The sequence below is a fragment of the Erythrolamprus reginae genome, chromosome 6 (genome assembly GCF_031021105.1).
Source record: "Erythrolamprus reginae isolate rEryReg1 chromosome 6, rEryReg1.hap1, whole genome shotgun sequence".
Taxonomy (NCBI): Eukaryota; Metazoa; Chordata; class Lepidosauria; order Squamata; family Dipsadidae; genus Erythrolamprus; species Erythrolamprus reginae.
Genome location: NC_091955.1, coordinates 56,978,101 through 56,997,097, shown reverse-complemented (window position 1 = coordinate 56,997,097; position 18,997 = coordinate 56,978,101). Strand labels below are relative to the sequence as shown.

General features: G+C 38.9%; 2 protein-coding genes across 8 annotated transcripts in view; one reads left to right on the top strand and one right to left on the bottom strand.

Annotated features, from left to right (window-relative positions):
* EEA1 (early endosome antigen 1) overlaps positions 1 to 13,018 on the top strand; it is an 86,402-nt gene extending 73,384 nt beyond the window's left edge. For both annotated transcript variants that reach the window (XM_070755820.1, XM_070755819.1), the window contains 4 exons: positions 192 to 430; positions 2,475 to 2,595; positions 5,420 to 5,518; positions 8,947 to 13,018. In XM_070755820.1, coding sequence (XP_070611921.1) covers positions 192 to 430; positions 2,475 to 2,595; positions 5,420 to 5,518; positions 8,947 to 9,069 — 582 coding nt within the window. In that variant the 3' untranslated portion in view covers positions 9,070 to 13,018. The remainder of the gene's footprint in view (positions 1 to 191; positions 431 to 2,474; positions 2,596 to 5,419; positions 5,519 to 8,946) is intronic.
* Positions 10,333 to 18,997, bottom strand: part of PLEKHG7 (pleckstrin homology and RhoGEF domain containing G7) — a 41,132-nt gene continuing 32,467 nt past the window's right edge. For 5 of the 6 annotated variants that reach the window (XM_070755823.1, XM_070755821.1, XM_070755822.1 and 2 more), the window contains 4 exons: positions 18,501 to 18,598; positions 16,466 to 16,507; positions 11,708 to 11,817; positions 10,333 to 10,503 (listed from right to left, as the gene is read on the bottom strand). In XM_070755823.1, the coding sequence (XP_070611924.1) occupies positions 10,467 to 10,503; positions 11,708 to 11,817; positions 16,466 to 16,507; positions 18,501 to 18,598 (287 nt within the window). In that variant the 3' untranslated portion in view covers positions 10,333 to 10,466. Of the gene's footprint in view, positions 10,504 to 11,707; positions 11,818 to 13,594; positions 13,733 to 16,465; positions 16,508 to 18,500; positions 18,599 to 18,997 lie in introns of those variants that run through there. The other variant, XM_070755824.1, reaches the window with a different exon arrangement.

Below are 18,997 nucleotides of genomic sequence, written 5' to 3'. Positions count from 1 at the left end.
TATTTTTGTTGGACAAAATCCCTTCTGATTGGCAACTGAAGTTCCAAGTCAGTTATTTCCCCTAAAAATTCATTTTTCTCCACAGAAAGAAACATGCATTATAGAGGGTTTTTTAAAAGTGTTACTTTCTTCCTAGACATTTGAGGTGTTGGAAAGAGGATTGTTATATTGAAATGTTTCTCTTCTTTTAGCAAGCTTTGATCAAGAAAAAAGATGAACAGTGTAAAAGTCATGAAGAGGCTGAGTGTAAGCTCAATATGCAGATCGCAGCACTGAATGAAAATCTAGGGACTGTGAAGAAAGAGTGGCAAAGCAGCCAAAGAAGGGCTAGTGAACTAGAAAAACAAATAGATGATCTGCGTGGAGAAATTGCAGTTCTCGAAGCCACTGTCCAGAACAATCAGGATGAGAGAAGAGTATTGCTGGAAAGGTAAGTTGCTAAATATATTTTCAAGTGGTTTATTTTAAATTAAGAAAGACATTCTTTCCATTCATTATTATAAGTTGAACTTTGTGGATATTTGGGCTAAATCAGATTTCCCCCCCCACTTTAAAACAATCCTGTGAATTCCTATTAAGCTAAGCTTAGAAAGTTTAGAATTTAACACACTCATCAAATTCAACCTAAGAGTATTAATTTTAGCTGTTATTTAACTATTACTCTCTGAGCAATTGAGTAATGGTCTGAGACTAAGGGGCTTAGAAGCATTGCCTTTGTCATGGTCAGACCATTTTCTACTGCGGCTTGATTTCCTGGCTCCAATCCTCCCCTGCAGGGAGACGGAACCGATTAGGAGGTTCCGCCCCAGATGCCTGATGGACCCTGAGGGCTTCCAGAGGGTGCTTGGAGTTTTACCAGATTCACTCGTCCACAGCTCAGCAGAATCTCTTGCTGAGGTCTGGAACAAGGTTGCAGCGGAGGCTCTTGACCGAATTGCGCCATTGCGACCTCTCTGTGGCACTAGACCCCGTAGAGCTCCATGGTTCAACGAGGAGCTCCGGGAGTTGAAACGCCAAAAGAGATGTCTAGAGAAGCGATGGAGGAAGAGTAAGTCTGAATCTAATCGAACACTTGTAAGAGCTTTTATTAAGACCTACAAAGTGGCACTCAAGGCGGCAAGATGCGTGTACCATGCCGCCTTGATTGCATCAGTGGAATCTCGCCCGGCCGCTCTGTTTAGGATGACCTGCTCCCTTCTAAATCAGGGGGGAGTTGGGGAGCCCTTGCAGGGTAGTGCCGAGGAATTTAACTCATTTTTCGCTGATAAAGTCACTCAGATCCGGGCAGACCTTGACTCCAATTACACAGCAGTATCGGCTGACAATGAGTCAGTCGAGGTGACTGGGGCTAAACATCTTTGTCCATCTGTCTGGGAGGAGTTTGACTTGGTAACACCTGATGAAGTGGACAAGGCCATCGGAGCTGTGAGTTCCGCCACCTGTTTACTGGATCTGTGTCCCTCTTGGTTGGTTTTGGCCAGCCGAGAGCTGATGCGGAGCTGGGTCCAGGAGATTGTCAATGCCTCCTTGGGGAGGGGGCCCTTTCTGGCTCCTTATAAGGAGGCATTTGTGCGCCCCCTCCTAAAGAAGCCTTCCCTGGACCCAGCCGTACTTAATAACTACTGTCCAGTCTCCAGTGTCCTTGGGAGGCAAGACCCACAGCCACTCCGTCTTGTCTGGCTTGAGTTGATTTTGTTGACACCCATCCAGGCCCCAACAGCCTCCAGGCACCGGCACATCACTTCCACTGCTTCGTTGACTGGACAAGGGGTGGAGATGTAAAGCTGGGTATCATCTGCATACTGACGATACCTCACCCCATGCCCTTGGATGATCTCACCCAGTGGTTTCATGTAGATATTGAATAGCAGGGGGGAGAGGACCGACCCCTGAGGTACCCCACAAGGGAGTGACCTAGAGGTCGACCTCTGACCCCCAACTAACACCGACTGTGACCGGCCGGAGAGGTAGGAGGAGAACCACTGAAGAACAGTGCCTCCCACTCCCAACCCCTCCAGCCAGTGCAAAAGGATACCATGGTCGATGGTATCGAAAGCCGCTGAGAGATCGAGAAGCACCAGGACGGAGGATAAACCCCTGTCCCGGGCCCACCAGAGATCATCCATCAGCGCGACCAAAGCAGTTTCTGTGCTGTAGCCGGGCCTGAATCCTGACTGCTGAGGGCCTAGATAATTGGCTTCTTCCAAGGACCGCTGGAGCTGGAGCGCCACCACCTTCTCAACAACCTTTCCCGTAAAGGAAATATTTCATCTCTGTGGAAATTTCTGCATTTTTGCTGCAGTCAACCATTTTTGTATAATTACAATTAGTAAACAGGACAGTGCTCCTACAACAGCTCAATGCTAATTACATATTCATGATATAATTATCAGGATCATCTTACTATTCCCAGTCTATGAATACGCTTTCCCCTCATTTAGTGTTTATTGACTTATTTACTATCCTCTTCACAGGTGCCTTAAAACTGAAGGAGAAATTGACAAGCTTCAAGGCAAAGTAGTGGATACACGAAGAAAACTGGATGATACAACTGCAGCCATGCAGGAGCTGGGGAGAGAGAACCAGTCACTGCAGGTATTTCATTTTATGCTGAAAGATAGGAATTTTATTGATTTATTTATTTATTGGATTTATATGCCGTCCCTCTTTGAGGATTCGGGGAGGCTTACAACATGTAAAAAAAGAAAACAATACAATTGATAATTTAATGTTAGCATTATTGTTTAAATTACATAGATAAATAAGTAAGTAAGTAACATACCTGAACAAGATATGATGGATGATCTGGTTGGGTTGGCTTCTACTGGTCTAACAATCACTGGCCTTGGATATAGATCTGAGTTAGTTTGTTAGTTAGTTAGTTTGTTTATTTATTTATTTATTCAAACAATTATAGAGTGGTGATTTGTACAAATAAAACATTAGATAAGTAATGATAAAAAGTAACAAAAGAAGACAATAGGACAGGGATGGTAGGCACAGTGGTGCGCTTATGCACGCCCCTTAGAAAGGGGGAGAGGTCAATTATAGATAGTCTAAGGCTAAAGGCTTTGGGATTAGGAGTAGAAACCACAGAATCGGGTAGTGCGTTCCAGGTGTTGATTACTCTGTTGCTGAAGTTGTATTTTTTGCAGTCAAGTTTGGAGCGGTTGACATTTAGTTTAAATTGATTTCGTGCTTTATTTGGTGACACAAATTTTTATAGCAGATTTTAAAGTTTGAAACATAGCCTGCTTTATTTTTGCGCCAAAGAATTCTTTTTTTGGTTTGGAGCTTTCTTATTTTTATGGGTAATTTGTTTTTAATTTGATGACTCTTTGGAATTCAAGTAAAAACATATTGTAGTAGTCTTCAGTAATGATGCAGTCAGAGAAAATTGTGTGCCAGTCGAGAGGTGAGAGGTAGGCTTCAATGAGGTCGTAATTGGCCTTTTTGAAGTTATAGTTGGCTTTTCTATTGTTAAGGTGGTTTTTGTAAGGGTGTATGTTTAGGTAAAAGTCAATCATGCTACGGTCACTGTTAGAAAAGGGTTCTTTTATTTGTAGTCCGTAAATTGAGTGTAGACTGTTGCAGAAGATGAGATCAAGACAATTGTTAAGTCTAGTGTTGTCAGTAACTAGTTGATCTAGTCCTAGGCTAGTAATGGCATTGTAAAGGATTGAATGTATGGGTTCAGTGGAACATTCGTTTAGGGTCAAGTTTATATATGGAAGGTTTAAGTCTCCAAGAAATATAAGAGGAAGTGGGTGGGAGCTTGCCCACATTAGCAATGAGATTAGCTTGTTCACGTGTGTGATATCATAATCTGGAGCTCTATAACATAGAAAGAAGCGAAGTGTGGTATCTAAAGTCAGTTCACAGATGATGGTTTCAGGAAGATAAAGGTCTTGTTTAACTTGCACTTTTTAAAGGTTGAGTGATTTCTTATAGAATATTGCAACACCACCTCCTCTGCGGGGATTCATGGTCAGAACGGTAAACTTGATAGTCACTTACTGTGATAACGGAGTCTGGGAGGGATTCATTTAACTATGTTTCACAGATAAATATGATGTCGTATTTATTAACGATGCTTCTTGAGTTCATCAGTTTACATTTGAGATTAGAAATGGATGTTGTTGAGGAAGTAAGGGGCTTATTGAGAGTTAGTTTTGAGTAGTGATGGATTGGAAGTTAGGTTGATTGTGGGCGACGGTGGTTTGAAGGTAGTGGTTAATGAGGGGTTGATCTTGGTCGAGGATAGATTGGAGGTTGGGGTGGTTTTGGTTGAGGATGGTTTGGGGGTTGATTGGTTAGCAGTGGGAAATAGGGAATGAATTTTGACATACTGTGTTTTCCCGATAATAGGACATGTCCTAAAAATGAGGCCAAGGCTAATTTTTGGGGTGGGCTTAAATATGTGCCCTCCTTGGAAAATACACCCTATGAAGGGGTGGGCATGGCCAGCACAGGAGGCAGCCCTTCTGTTCTTTGGTCATCTCAGGGAACAGGAAAGGAAGGCATGGAAATTCATACACCTGGAACATTAGAAGAAGCCCTGTGAGGAGATGACGCTGCCAACATGCATGAAATCTCCCCCCTTCACCCGCAGATCATCCTTTCAAAGAGGAGTTTCGCCAGGACAAAGAGGTGGTTGGAAGCAGTGATTGCATTGGGTGAACAGTTTGAAAATGGGGAGGCGGGATCTCTTCGCCCGCCTGGCAGCGCTGCTCTTGGTCACCCAGCTGGGCTGTTCCTGCCTGGTGTGGGATTAGTCAGCCAAGATCTATGACCTTCAGAGTGCCCCCCCCCCACTGCTGACCTGCCAGGGCTCTTTGCTGCCAGCGGCCACTGGTGGAGCCAAGCTGCTCCACCTTTTGCTGCCTTTGTGCTGCTGAATGCCTTCCTGATGGTCTACTCATTGCTGCAGGCTCCATGTTACAAGCAGAGTCCAGCGCTCTTAATGGGCACTAACTCTCATGCTGGCTGTGCAAGCCGGCATGGGCAATGCAGCTTCACCAGCAGCAGAGGTTGCTCTGGAAGTCGTAGATCTGGGATGACTCACCCTGTACCAGGCTGGAGCAGCCAAGGAGGACGGCCAAAAGCAGTGCTGCCACGAGGCTAAAGATCTCCCTAGAGGCAGCACAGTCAGCTGTTCAGTGGCCAGCCAGCAGCAAGCCCAGCCAGCGGAGCAAGTCATGCAGAGAATTTAACAGGATGGAGAGGGTGGGATCGTTGAGCTTTCTACCTCCTGCACCTCAAAAATAATAAGACCTCCCCCAAAATAAGGCCACGCCCTTATTTGGAGGAGAGTCAAAAGAAAACAAGACCCTGTCTTTATGGGAAAACACATGTAATTTTCATATAATTTGAAGTTTTGATTTATTATTTACATATCTATTTCTTCAATTTTGCATAGATCAAACATACGCAAGCATTAAATAGGAAATGGGCTGAAGATAATGAAGTTCAGAATTGCATGGCTTGTGGAAAAAATTTTTCTGTAACAATAAGAAGGGTATGTATGTATATCATGAAGCTTATTTTCATACAGTAAAATTATACATGTTAATGCAGTTAAATTAAGAAATAATGTCATGTATCCAATTTCTTAGATAATTTATTCAAAATGCTGTATATATTTTCTTTTGGATGCAGTGATGTGAGAAGTTTATTAACAATGCTACATTTTCACTTGCTTGCATTTAAACTTGATGTCAGCACCTGCTTAGCCTCGATAACGATAATATTTCTCTCGTTAATGATTGTGATTTTGGAAATAGGAACATTTTATGAAAATGGAAGCTTTTAAAATTTATTTCATATGTATTGTAACCAAATTAGCATAAAATTATTTTCAGAATCTTTTGTTACTTCCAATGCTACATAGAAAAGATAAAATATTTCTTATTAATGTCTGGTTTAACTTTAAATATAGCATTGTTGCTTGGTTGTTTTTGAACTATATTTGTTCATTGAAATAGACAAGAATATACAATATGTCAGTGGTGAAATCCAATTTTTTTACTACTGTTTTTTACTTCTGTGGGTGTGGCTTGGTGGGTGTGGCTTGGGCATGACAGGGGAAGGGTATTGCAAAATCTCCATTCCCACACAACTCTGGGGCCAGTCAGAGGTGGTATTTGCTAGTTCGCCGAACTACTGAAAAGTTCTGCTACCAGTTCTCTAGAACCTGTCAGAACCTGCTGGATTTCACCCCTGCAGTATATGAATGTAGATACATGTGGTGGACAAAAAAATGGAAACACTTAACTTTTTGGCATCATAATGTTTGAACATGTTCAAATCAATCAAAACTTGACATATTTTAATGTTTTTAAAAAAATTCTGTTATTTGATATGTTTTTTTAAACTACCTTTTTAAAACAGAAATTTAAGGAAATTGGTTATAACCTTCTAGAAATGGCAGACCTCTCAGACTTTCACAGAGGCCAAATTGTTGGTGCTCGAATGGCAGGCGCTAGTATAACAGAAATTGCCTGAATGTTTGCCGTTCCTAGAGGTAATGTCTCAAAAATAATGACTGCTTTTGAGAGAGAAGGGAAAACGTCCTCAGCCAAGCACAGGTCTGGTTGAAAGTTGAAGTTGTCTGAGAGAGACCGTTGGACTCTAAAGCAAATTGTTAGAGTGGATCGCAAGACCACAGCTCCTAAAATCACTGCAGAGCTCAATAGACATGTACAGAACCCAGTTTCCACAAAAACTGTTCGAAGGGAACTTCACAAATCTGGATTCCATGGAAGAGATGCAATTAGAAGACAAATGTTTCAAAGTGTTTACAGTGGTGTAGAAACCACCAGAAATGGTCCCTCGAGCAGTGGCAAAATGTGATTTTCTCTGACGAATCATCGTTTACCCTTTTTTCGACCTCCGGCCGTGTTTACGTTTGGAGACAGCCAAAAGAATCAATCATCCAAACTGCCTTCTCCCAACCGTCAAACATGGCGGGGGTTCAATGATGATCTGGGGTGCTATGATTTCCCTTCATGGAAGAATTAACAACCATCACTATTTAGGACTTTTGGCCGACCAAATTCATCCTATGGTTCAAGAACTCTTTCCAGAGAGGGATGCCATCTTTCAAGATGATAATGCACCAATCCATAGAGCAAGAATTGTTAAAGAATGGCACGAGGAACATTCTAATGAAGTTCAGAATCTCATCTGGCCACCACAATCACCAGACCTCAACATTATTCAGCATTTATGGTCGATTTTAGAGATTCAAGTAATAAGTCAATTTCCACCACCATCATCACTAAAAGAACTAGAGGGTCCTTTAACTGAAGAATGGGCTAAAATTCCTTTGAAAACAATTCACAATTTGTATGAATCAATACCTCGGAAAATTGAGGCTGTATTTGCCGCAAAAGGTGGACCAACACCATATTAAAAGATATTTTGATGATTTCCCTAGATGTTTCCATTTTTTGTCCACCCCCCTGTAATTTATGCAGTCTAGTTTCATTCTAAGGAGAAATACATTTTAGTAGAAAACCAGGGATATACTGACTTTTATGTTTTAAATTTATTCCATGCAATACAGCTACTTCTCTTTTTGAGACTAATTAGGTTAGTGACCATTCTCAAATACAATGGTAATAAGTGGTAATAAACAATAATTTTCTGAGCAATGTGTCCATTTATGATCAAATTTTATATGCCTGATAGCAAAACCCTTGGTATAAAACTGATCTAAGATCTGGTCAGTTTCAGGCAGTAGTAGTAGGGTTTTAATCAACTAATTAAGATTACAGAAGTATCACTTGTACTTACTTTAGGGAATTGTACTACTGAAAAAAGCAGATTAGGAAGAGGTAGTTTGTTTAAGCAATCACTTCACCTTGCAAGGGGCTAAAAATAGGCAAAGGACAAACCTGAATGACACAGTAGCAACCAGTGATCTTCATAGCAGCTCTTTTGTTCTCTCACTTGTTTCCTTAGCAATAGTTTTGTTTAATTACCAATTCATTGGAGTGGAGTATGGTCCCTGAACGAGGAGACATGTACTCCTAAAAATAGTGTACATACTTGGTTATTTAAGATGCTCCACTAGTAATTCAGTGTTTTAAAATATTGTAGATTGGGTTGTGCAATATCAAATCAAGGTTAGCAAGTTTAGATTTGCATGCTCACCTTTACTTTCCTTGAAAACTATATTTAATTATTATTTATCCTAACCAAAACTAATTGTTGATCAAAAATATTCATCTATGATTTTATGCTTGATGTCTCGTTCTGATTTGAAAACAAGCGTTCAAGCTTTAATGTGATATGATTTAACTAATTTTGGGTTAATGTGTTTTTTGAATATAGTCATTGAAGTGATGGTGAACCTATAGTCATTCGCCAGTGATGGCAAACCTATCGTACAGGTGCCGTAGATGGCACGCGGAGCCATATCTGCTGGCACGCAAGCCTTTTCCCTAGCTCAGCTCCAACATGCATGTGTGTACCGGCCAGCTGATTTTTAGCTTGCACAGAAGCTCTGGAACAGCGTTTTTGGCTTCCACAGAACCTGTGGTGGGGATGGGGAGGGAGTTTTTACTCTCCCTCAGTTCCAGGAAAGCCTTTGGAGCCTGGGGAAGGCACAACATGAGCTTACTGGGCCCACCAGAAATTGGGAAACAGGCTGTTTCTGGCCTCCAGAGGGCCTCCAGGAGGTGGGGGAAGCTGTTTTCGCCCTCTCCAGACATTGAATTATGGGTGTGGGCACTCGTGCATGTGCGATAGTGCGTGCGAATGCTCTTTTGGCACCCAAGGAAAAAAAAGGTTCGCCATCACTGGTTTAGGAATAGAGACTCTTTGATAGTGAGATTGGCAGCATATAAATTTAGTAAACAATAATTCTTCCTTATATTTTAGCAATGATGAAGTTTATATATGCCATGTATTCATAATTTTTTGTTTTGTTTTGTTTTTCAGCACCACTGCAGACAGTGTGGAAATATTTTCTGTGCTGAGTGTTCCTCAAAGAATGCCTTAACTCCTTCTTCTAAGAAAGCTGTTCGTGTCTGTGATACTTGTTTCAATGATCTACAAGGATAATTACTCACAACTCTTACATGTTATGCTAGAGTAAAATTTCTGTTATGCACTTCGTACAATACTCAGACTACTATTTTGGCTGGGCACCGATTGTAACAATTGGCAAAATTATAGTATAGTGTTTAACTCCTAAACTCAAACAATTGTACTTCTTGTGAAGTTGAAATTATGTGTGACTTATTTGGTTTTGGTCAGAGAGCTTCTGTGTCAAGTTTATAAGTCTCCAATGACTTGTAAATAAAATTAAAATAGATATAATGTATTTTTAAATCCTAATTTGTTGGTTCAAAAGCAGCCCCATTAAACAGTTTTGCAGGGATTTTATGTTTCAATTATTGCTGCATAAGTATAACTTAATGATTGTTCAGAAATATATAAGGTATTAATAGCCTCAAACAAGCAGCTTTTTGTGTCTATTTCCACCCCATCTTTTTTCTTAATTTTTTACTGTGAGTTCCGTTTTATGATTATGTCTAGTTAGTGAAAGCTGCCTTGAACACTCAAGATTGTCAAGCTGTTTTTCTATAGTATCATTGTACAATATTTGTCACAGAAAATGAAAAGCAATCCCAGTACTAGAGTGTAGATCTGATATTTCTTCTCTAAGAATATGCTGCATCCTGTTGAAAATAGTTGGGCTACATCATTTTGATATGCAAATTTCTATGCTCCTTTACATTTTTTTGTACTATTTAAATATGTTTGCACTGTTCTCTTTGTCTTATTCACAAGAAATATTTCCTGGAAGATCCAAGCATAGCAAATTCTGGTACTAAAAGATTCTGAATAATTATTAATTATTTGACAATTCCAATGAAAGGAATTGCAGGAGAACATTCAAGGTACATGTTCCCCATTTTAATTATTATTATAAATCTTTGCCCTTCTTAAAATTTGGAATGAAACTCAGTACTGCTGAAGATTGAAGAGAAACCTAAATTCTCAGTAGTTTCTCTTGTTTTCCCTAATCATGGACTTTATTAAAAAGTAATGTCGTATTTCATTCATTTGAAAGTTAGTTAAAATGACTGTTTTTAAACTAATAGGTGGATAACAACATTTGTTTCAGTTGAAATTGGTATATACATAACACTATGCACACTGGTGATATAAAATAATGCACTGGTAAAATCTAGTTTAGTAAAATATAGTTATTAGTAAAATATAAGGTAATATTTAAAATAAAAATTTCTTTGGATTTGTAACCTGTTTGCATGGGAGATGAGTGCAGCTGTAGACATCGAAATGAATACGAAGGAAAGAAAAAAGTAACACAAATACTTTAATAAAAATATATTGACAGAGAGGGCTTTCCATAGAGAAGATTCTAGTTCTACTACTTGTATCTCCAAATAATAAATTAACATCTCCAAATAATAAATTCACAGGTAACGATACTACGGTTTACACATCATTTTTTCTTGTTCTGAAATGCTGGGAAAAATTAGTTGTGAGTTATACAATTTTGTATCAACGTATTAAAAGTCTTAAAGATTATGAATCAGCATGAGATAAAATGTCCAAATAGTCAAATATGAATATAATGTACAAAGGTCAAATCTTCTACATCAGTTATTCATACAGTCTACAACAGAGATACAGTTCGTATGCTATTCAGTTGTTTTATTCATTATCACTTTAATTTGGAAAAATATAAAATATAAAGCATAGAGCAGATGTTTATTGGGGCTATCTTCTGATTTATATTAGTTGATTAATTATATATGGAACTTTTCATCTCATGTTAGCATATAAAGCAACTGATTCACAAGGAGGAAGTAATAATTTTTTTAGATGATGCTTGTATGTGTTGTAGCAGGTGTCATTTTGGAAATGGCTTCCTATGTAAGATAAGGAGGAATTCATTTCCAAGGTTGTATCTGTTAGTTGCATTTTTTCTAAGTATTTAAAAAGGATATTTAAAACAAGCAAACTATTTGCTCCTCATTTAAGTGGGGATTTGCTTTCATCGCAGTCCCTAGATGTTTTATTCATATTCACATGCACATGGATAAAAATTCAGCTTGTCTAGAGAAAGGAAATGGGATTGATTTGATAGTTTAAAAATTGAAAACTCAGGAAGAGCAAGGTATAGCATTGTCACTTGCACTATGCACTTTTTAGTGTAACCAACACTATATGCAAGAGAAGGAACAAATGTTTGCAAGAAGTGATGCAGTAATTGGTCTACAAAATTGTACATTCTTAATTAAGTGCCCATTCAATTCCCTAGTAATTTCATATGGTGTTTAGGAATATTATGTTCATAATTTTTATGTACTCAAGGGGATACCTAGTTTAGTATACATAGTGTATACTAAGGAGGTTTGCAGGTTCTTTAGCAGCACTGCTTGATATTAAGAATAGAAAAAGTGGACTTGGCAATTTTGCACATTTCATGTTCTCAGTGGCTTTCATTGTTCTTATATAAACATTTGTTTTCTTATTAAATTACATTAAAATTTATTTAGATTATCTATTTCCATGTCAGAGCAATAAACAGAAAAGGAAGTTCCCTAATTAAGAACAGAAATGTTAGTGTTAAGTGTTTCTTTAACACTTTGAAGTGGTTTATTTTAAATTCCATTTAGGAGTTAAAAATGAATAAATCTGTCCATATTTAACAATAACTGCTCACCTCAGTATGTAATCATTTGATAGCAGGCACACAGGAAAACAGTCATGGGAAAAATAGTTTGTGTGATAGGCAACACCATTCAGCAGACATTTGTTTTTCTTCTGTGAACTCTTTAAAACCCATATAAATAAAGTTTGTTATTGGCGTTCTGAATTTATAAATTTCAAATACAGTATATGTTGTTAATTAATTAGTGTGGCAGATTTGAATAGCTTTAATAGCTACATTGTACTATGTGGATAAATTCAAACTCTTTGCACCAAAGAGAAAGAAAAAATATTGTTACATCAGGTTAATTAAAAAAGAAACATTTTGTAATAGAAATCTATCCAAAATGCTGCTTGTATAGGATTTATCACTTTTGTAATAAAATTATTTTAAAAACACACACAAAAAGCCCAGTCTAAGAATGCCACTATGTAAGATTTCATTTTAACTACCTCTTGATGAAAAACTCAACTTGAGTCCATTTTAAAATGGTTCCCTCACTACGATGTTAGGTTTGATTTGTGATTACTGCCAAATTTTAAAACATTTTGATCCACCAAAAATGTAATATTTCAATATGTGTGCTTATGTAACTTACAGTTATTATAAATCTATACTCTTTGGATTCCTTTAATTCTACAAACCTGTACGTGCTGGAGAAAAATTAAATTATACAACTCTTCCTAATTATGTTTGATCTATATCAGCTACATGTGACACGTCGGCTGCTGTTAATGTCATTTGGCCTCTATTTCCAGTGCTCATGACAAGAAATTGACTAATGCTATTATGCTATAATGGAAGTGTGCCACAAATTGTATTGTCCTATTGGCCTCTTTTTAACTATTGGTTTATTATGGTCGCAGATGTGAATATTGTGCATAATGTTTATTGGGGTGGGGTCTGTATATTGTATAAATTAGACTTGAAGGATTTCTGTGCTTATCTTAAATTTACAGATGTATTAAGGTAGCTTTATCTACATAAGATTGCACTTCTTTTTCAAGTGGATCCTTACATTCACATTATCTTTAGATAGTCTTGCATGGCAATTTTTATCAGGTGGATTCTCTTAAGTCCTTCTTTGAGTGGTGTGTTTATGACTTCTAGTCATGTAGTCGTGCCTTATAATGTTAAAGAGTTTAGTTCAGTATACACTGTAATTCCTAAACTCTGCATTTGGAAGGTAATGGAACCTGAGTAGTGAGAAAAATGACACCACACAATCACTAATTCTGTATGAAACCCATGGGTGGATATGTATGGAAATATTACTTTTGTATTATATTATTGGGCTGAAAATAAAATTAGAAATTTCTAATAGACCATTTGCAATTACTGTTTTGGTGCACTTTTGCTGGCGTGGAAAGCTGTCTGCTGCTGTCTGCTGCTGTCTTCGGAGAGGGGCGGCATACAAATCCAAATAATAAATAATAAATAAATAAATATGTCAAACCTATTCATCTCCAATTAACATGTTAATGGAATGATTCAACTATTTCATATTTTGGCTGTAGCAAGATCGAATTTCCTGTTTTATTCCTTATTATGAAATTGCTGTTTTCAGTGATTATCATTTTCACTGAGGTCTTTGGCCTTAATAGTTTGTATAAAAAATTCAATCTGTGTATTACTAAAACTTTTGCGTTTTGTAGTATTTAACTGGATGCAGCAATGCATTATAGGGTAACAATTTTTGAACCAAGACATCTCAAAGGTATTTGAGGTGACTTATTTATTTATCATTTATCAAATTTATTTGCTGCCCATCTTGTGGTTCAGATGGCTTACCTAATGCATTCAAAGCCTGGGATCCATGACTTTTTTGAGATTGAAATTTGGCAAATTTATGGTCACTTCAGTGCTGCTTGGAGTTTCAGAACATTAATTCTGCCCTAGCTTTCTGCAGGTATGTAAACCAGTCCCATCATCAGCTGCCAAAGAGTAGTTGGTTGCATTCAGGCTGGCAGGCTCGCTTTCTCATCCACTCCTTTTCCTCCCTTGGTCTTTTGTTTCAGCAAGGAAATACCTCTGAAACTATAATCCAAAAGGTTATGTGTTCACTAGTATTGTTATAAAAGTCTGTAGAACCAATATTATTAATGCTTGTGTTTTATGAACTAGAGAGCCAAGGGAAGTTAATTAGTTCAGGTCCAAAGCATATTAAAGTATTTTTAGTCGCAGTTTCATCAAAAATCTCAATTTTTTGACTAGCATCCCATATTAATTGCTAGGACATTATTAATTGCTAGGACATGATGAGTGATGAATCATATTTTTTTTTAAATAAAAAACCCATATCACAATGGAAGATTTATAATGGATTTGCATGTTTACGTAACAGTATGTGTGTTGTATTACTAATCGACTAAAAACAGTAATGCTCATCTAACAACTTTTTGGACATACAGTACTGTATTTTAATTCTGCCCGAAATGATGGGTGGATTGTAAAGACTTGACTACTGAAGTGATTTCCCATTGTCTTCATTCAAGACTTTCTCTCTCCCACACACACTTTTCAATCTTCCCTAAATGTTGGTACAGTGATACCTCTACCTAAGAACACCTCTACTTAAGAACTTTTCTAGATAAGAACTGGGTGTTCAAGGTATTTTTTGCCTCTTCTCAAGAACCATTTTTTACTTAAGAACCCGAAGCTGGAAAAATTTCCTGGGAAATTTGAAAGTGGCATGAAGACCCGGCGAGTTCCCTGCCATTCCCCCTTTAATCCCGGCCATCTCAGGCTTTTCTGGGTTGCCAGACCCTTTTGGTGGTGCTTAAGGAGACTTTGGCAGTCCACAGCGAACAGAATGTTGTTGTTGTTGTTATTATTATTATTATTATTATTATTATTATTATTATTATTATTTAGATTTGTATGCCACCCCTCTCCGTAGACTTGGGGAGCTTGGAGAGGGAATAAACCACTTTGCTGTGGTGACTCCCTCACGCTGCCTTCAATACACATGGCACGAGGTTGCCTTCCGGAGCATATGGGCATGAAAAGGCAAAACACTTTGCCCCTGCTGGATCAACTCGGCTTCAGTCAAACTGAGAGTCACCACAGCGAAGGAAAGGCACCAGCTACAAAGTGAGGGAGCAAGAGAAGAGGGAAGCCCTTCAGCATGGGAAGGAAGAGGAAGCAGGTAGCAGCAGCAGCAGCCACCTTTCAGTGAAAGAAGTGGGAGGTTCCCCCCTCTCGCCCACCTGGGTTTCTCTGGCACAGTGTATGGGAGGCAGCCTCACGTTGGGTGTATGGGAGGCGCGTGCTCCTTGCCACCTCAGAGTCCCTCTTTTTTTAAGCCTTAAAGTTTTGGATTTTTTTGATTCCCCTCACCTCACCTTCTTCCTTTGGCAGCAACTGTCCTCCTCCTCTTCTTCCTCCTCCTCCCACCCAAATTCCGAGCTTTTATTTCTTTCCTAATGGGTTTGCAAACATTATTTGCTTTTACATTTATTCCTATGGGAAAAATTGCTTCTACTTACAAACTTTTCTACTTAAGAACTTGTCACGGAACGAATTAAGTAGAGGCGCCACTGTATTTCCCAATGGCCTTTCATCCAAAAGAATAGATTGATTGGATCTTGTTTAGCTTCGCAAAATGAGACAGGTGCTTAGGTGCTACTAAGTAAATCACTTACTCATAAATAATATCTGATGAACTCTTTAATAAAAACATGCTAATTTATAAATCAAAAGTCATTAACTGCGATTATATACACATGCGGCTTTGAAGTAATTTTCAACTTAAAAAATTCCAGTTAACTTGGTTGTCAAATATCTATCAAGGTCTTTTTATCCATGGTAATAAATTTGTTACTAAACACATAAATCATATCCTGTCCCATTTTCTATTAACATGGTTGCTTCAGTTAAACCTTGCAGCCATAAAGCCCTGTTAATTATAACAACACTTCTGTTTTACAATCATCAATATGGCAAATGAATTCTAGCAAATGAGTTGTTATTCTAATGTCTGATAACCAAGATTTCAAAGCCTTTTCATGAATCCATCTGCTAATAGTTCTATCAAAAAAAACAAATTACTTAAAAAAGCTCTCTGTTTTTCCTTTATGCCTAAGTATCTCTTTAGTGCATAAAGGAAGAATCAGTGCCTCTAGAACTACATGAAGTTTTTTAAATGGTTCTGCTATTAAATATATATCTTACTTGATATATATTATTTTAGGTAATTTTTCAGAATTTAAAAATCTCAAAAAGTAGAATCCCCATATGAATTTCAACAATTTGTTTTCGTTTTTGTAGTTGCATTAGCCTTGTGCATTATAATTTTTTTTCTCACTAGTTCTTCATCTCTTGCTTTGTCTTCATCACTATTTTTAAGGTTTTTTAAATTGTCACTGATTCTTAGGCAGATTGTATTATGCACTTAGGGATGGCCTTCTCTCTTTTTGACAAGCAGTATAATGCTATTGTAGTTAGTTTGATTAAAAATTCAGCGTAAAGTTAAAAATGTTAGTTTAATGGCACTTAATATTCTAATTTTCTCCCACTTACGTTTATTAGCTAATGCAGATGAACTAAAGGTTGTAATAAATTAATGTTTGCATATGTTCATACAAGTTATCCCCTGGACTCACAAACTAAAGAATACTGCCATTTCAGAAAGATTTCAGAACATTTCAACAATTTTCTTTAAATATTCAAAAACATTAAAAAAAGTAAAAACATAAGTTAAAGCTAAATTTCAGAGGATTCAGAAAGTGTATTAAAAAAGGAAGTTTTTGATATATTATTTCTTCTTACATAGTTGGTGATTGTTGTTTCCATCTGGGATATCCAAGTTTTCTGAGAAAAGCAAACAAACAAATGTTTTAAAATTTTTTTTAAAATTATTTATTGAATTTGTATGCCACCGAACTAACTCCCAATGACTAAGAGAGAGAGAGAGAGAGAGAGAGAGAGAGAGAGAGAGAGAGAGAGAAGGAGAGAAAGAAGAAAAAAGCAGCAAGATTAGCAAAAAACTGACAGAAATAAAAGAGAAACAATCTGAAGAATCCGAAGAAAGTTTCCTCTTGCTAAAGGCTGGGATGAAGAGCCATGTTTTTAAGACTCTTCAAAACATTGGTGGGGGCTAACTGGTTGGGAACTCACTTCATATTGCAAGTGCTATTATAGGGAAGGAGTCTTGTAGAGTTCCAATAGATACCATTATGTAATCATAGGCAGTTGTGCACCAACTTTGCAAGATTGAATTGGCTGAACAAATGCTGTAGATAGCCCTGCAAATAATTAGGTGCTCAGACTTCTAGTTCCTCCTTAGGTGAGATCAGAAACCAGAACTGGGACCTTCCTGGCTGGCTCTGAATGCTCTATGCCTGAAGGCCTGGATTTGGATCTAAGACCCACTGTATAGGGGTCGAAGTGAAGGAGGACTACCAGGAGGTAGAGAGGATCCTCATCTCCCCTCCCCGAGCTGGAAAACCCCTAGCTGATGATGCAGAGCTGTGAAAGCAAACATGACTGCCATGAACCTGAAGGAGAACCAGAATCAACAAGACTAAGCAGGAACAAAATTGAGTGAGTTGCAATCTGGGATAAAAAGGACTATTTGCTTTTCAACCCCCCCACCCAAAAAATGAGAAACAAGGAAGCTAATGATTAGTGGTGGGTCAAGCATGCTAAAATTGTGGGAGAGGGGGGAAATTATTGGAAAAATAATAATAATTAAGTGCTATACCATAAAGGGCTTTATAAGAATAGCAACTCCTTGTGTCGCACAGGATATGGATGGATGCACTACCTCCACCTTTTCTCTGAGTGTTATCTACAAGGACAACCCACACTGTCTCAATACTAAATCATGGCTCAAACCTGACTACAATGGGTCTACCTAATGTATTTCTTCAAGAGTTCCCACCAACTACAGATCAATTATTTTCTCAACAACCTTTTCTAGAAAGAAGAAAGGAGACTGGATGATACCCTGTTTCCCCGATAGTAAGACACTCCCGATTGTAAGACGTATCGGGGGTTTCAGGGGGGTCGGCTAATATAAGCCGTACCCCGAAAGTAAGACATATGTCTTACTTTCGGGGAAACACGGGGGTATTGCCGGGGGGGAGCCCGATGACGTCGCTTCCAAGCTCCCCGCGCGCCCCTCGCCTTCGCCTCGCCGCGGCGCCACCGCCTCTTCCCCGGCTTGGCAAAGCAAAGGACGGCGCTGGTCCGAAGCGAGCCGAGCGGGCGGCAGCTTGCAGCGAAGGCGCTCATCCCAGCAACCGAGTCCTGCCGAGGCTCGGCTGCAAGCGGCCAGCGAGGCCGACCAGTTCCGAGGCGAGCGGCCGGAGCTGCGCCCTCCTTCGCCCGCCTCCTTTCCAGCAGGCAGGTGGGGCTGCCCAACTGCGCTGAGCGGCTCCTCCCCTCCAGACACATGCTTCCCCGACACGCGTCTGTGGCTCCACGCGTGCACGCCGCTTGGAGCCCTGAGGTTGAACTTGGAAAAGGGCTCACGAGGCTCCTGTCCCGCGGCTGCCCTTCTGGACTCTGGGGAGATGCCTTCGGGAACGTGACCCTTTCAATTTTTTTCCAATGTAAGACATACCCCGAAAGTAAGACGTAGTGGGGCTTTTGGGGGTAAAAAGAAAGTAAGACACTGTCTTACTTTCGGGGAAACACGGTAGTTATTGAAAACTGTTGGATCTAATTATGGTCCATCTCTTAGGGAAGGAAGCACCAGCACTATTTCAAGGCAGGAAGTACCGCTTCATTCATCAAAGAGGCCAGCAAGCATGGATACATTTTATGCTTTCAAGAAACATTTCCAAAGTAAAATGCCTACCTTGGATATCTCTGTTTGTGCTTGAAGTAAATAGGCTCCTATGCACTGTTGATATCTATTTTCATGCTGTATTAGAAAAGCATGTCGTAGTCCCAAAGCTAAGGAAATAGAGAAACATGATAAAGCTTCATTCCAGATCTCTGCAAACAATGATTAATTGCCTTTCAGTTTGTAACAGGAATATGTAATTGCTGCTGATGTACAGTACATGCAATAATTCAGTGAATAACTTCAATAGAATGGTCAGCTAACTTTCTTTTATATAGAAGTAGGCAGGCGGGAGGTTCCTACTCACTGCTGCTACTAGTGCACTGCATGCGCAGCTCTGGGTGACTGGCAGACATGCGCATCCTGGTAAGATTTTGCTTTTGCGCATGCAGATTATTTTTTGCACCCACACATGTGTGGTCACCCAAAGCTGCATGCACAGCTTGACTTTTACTATCAATGCGCAGTGTGGCCTATACTGGGTAAGAATTCAATGTTAATGCTAAATT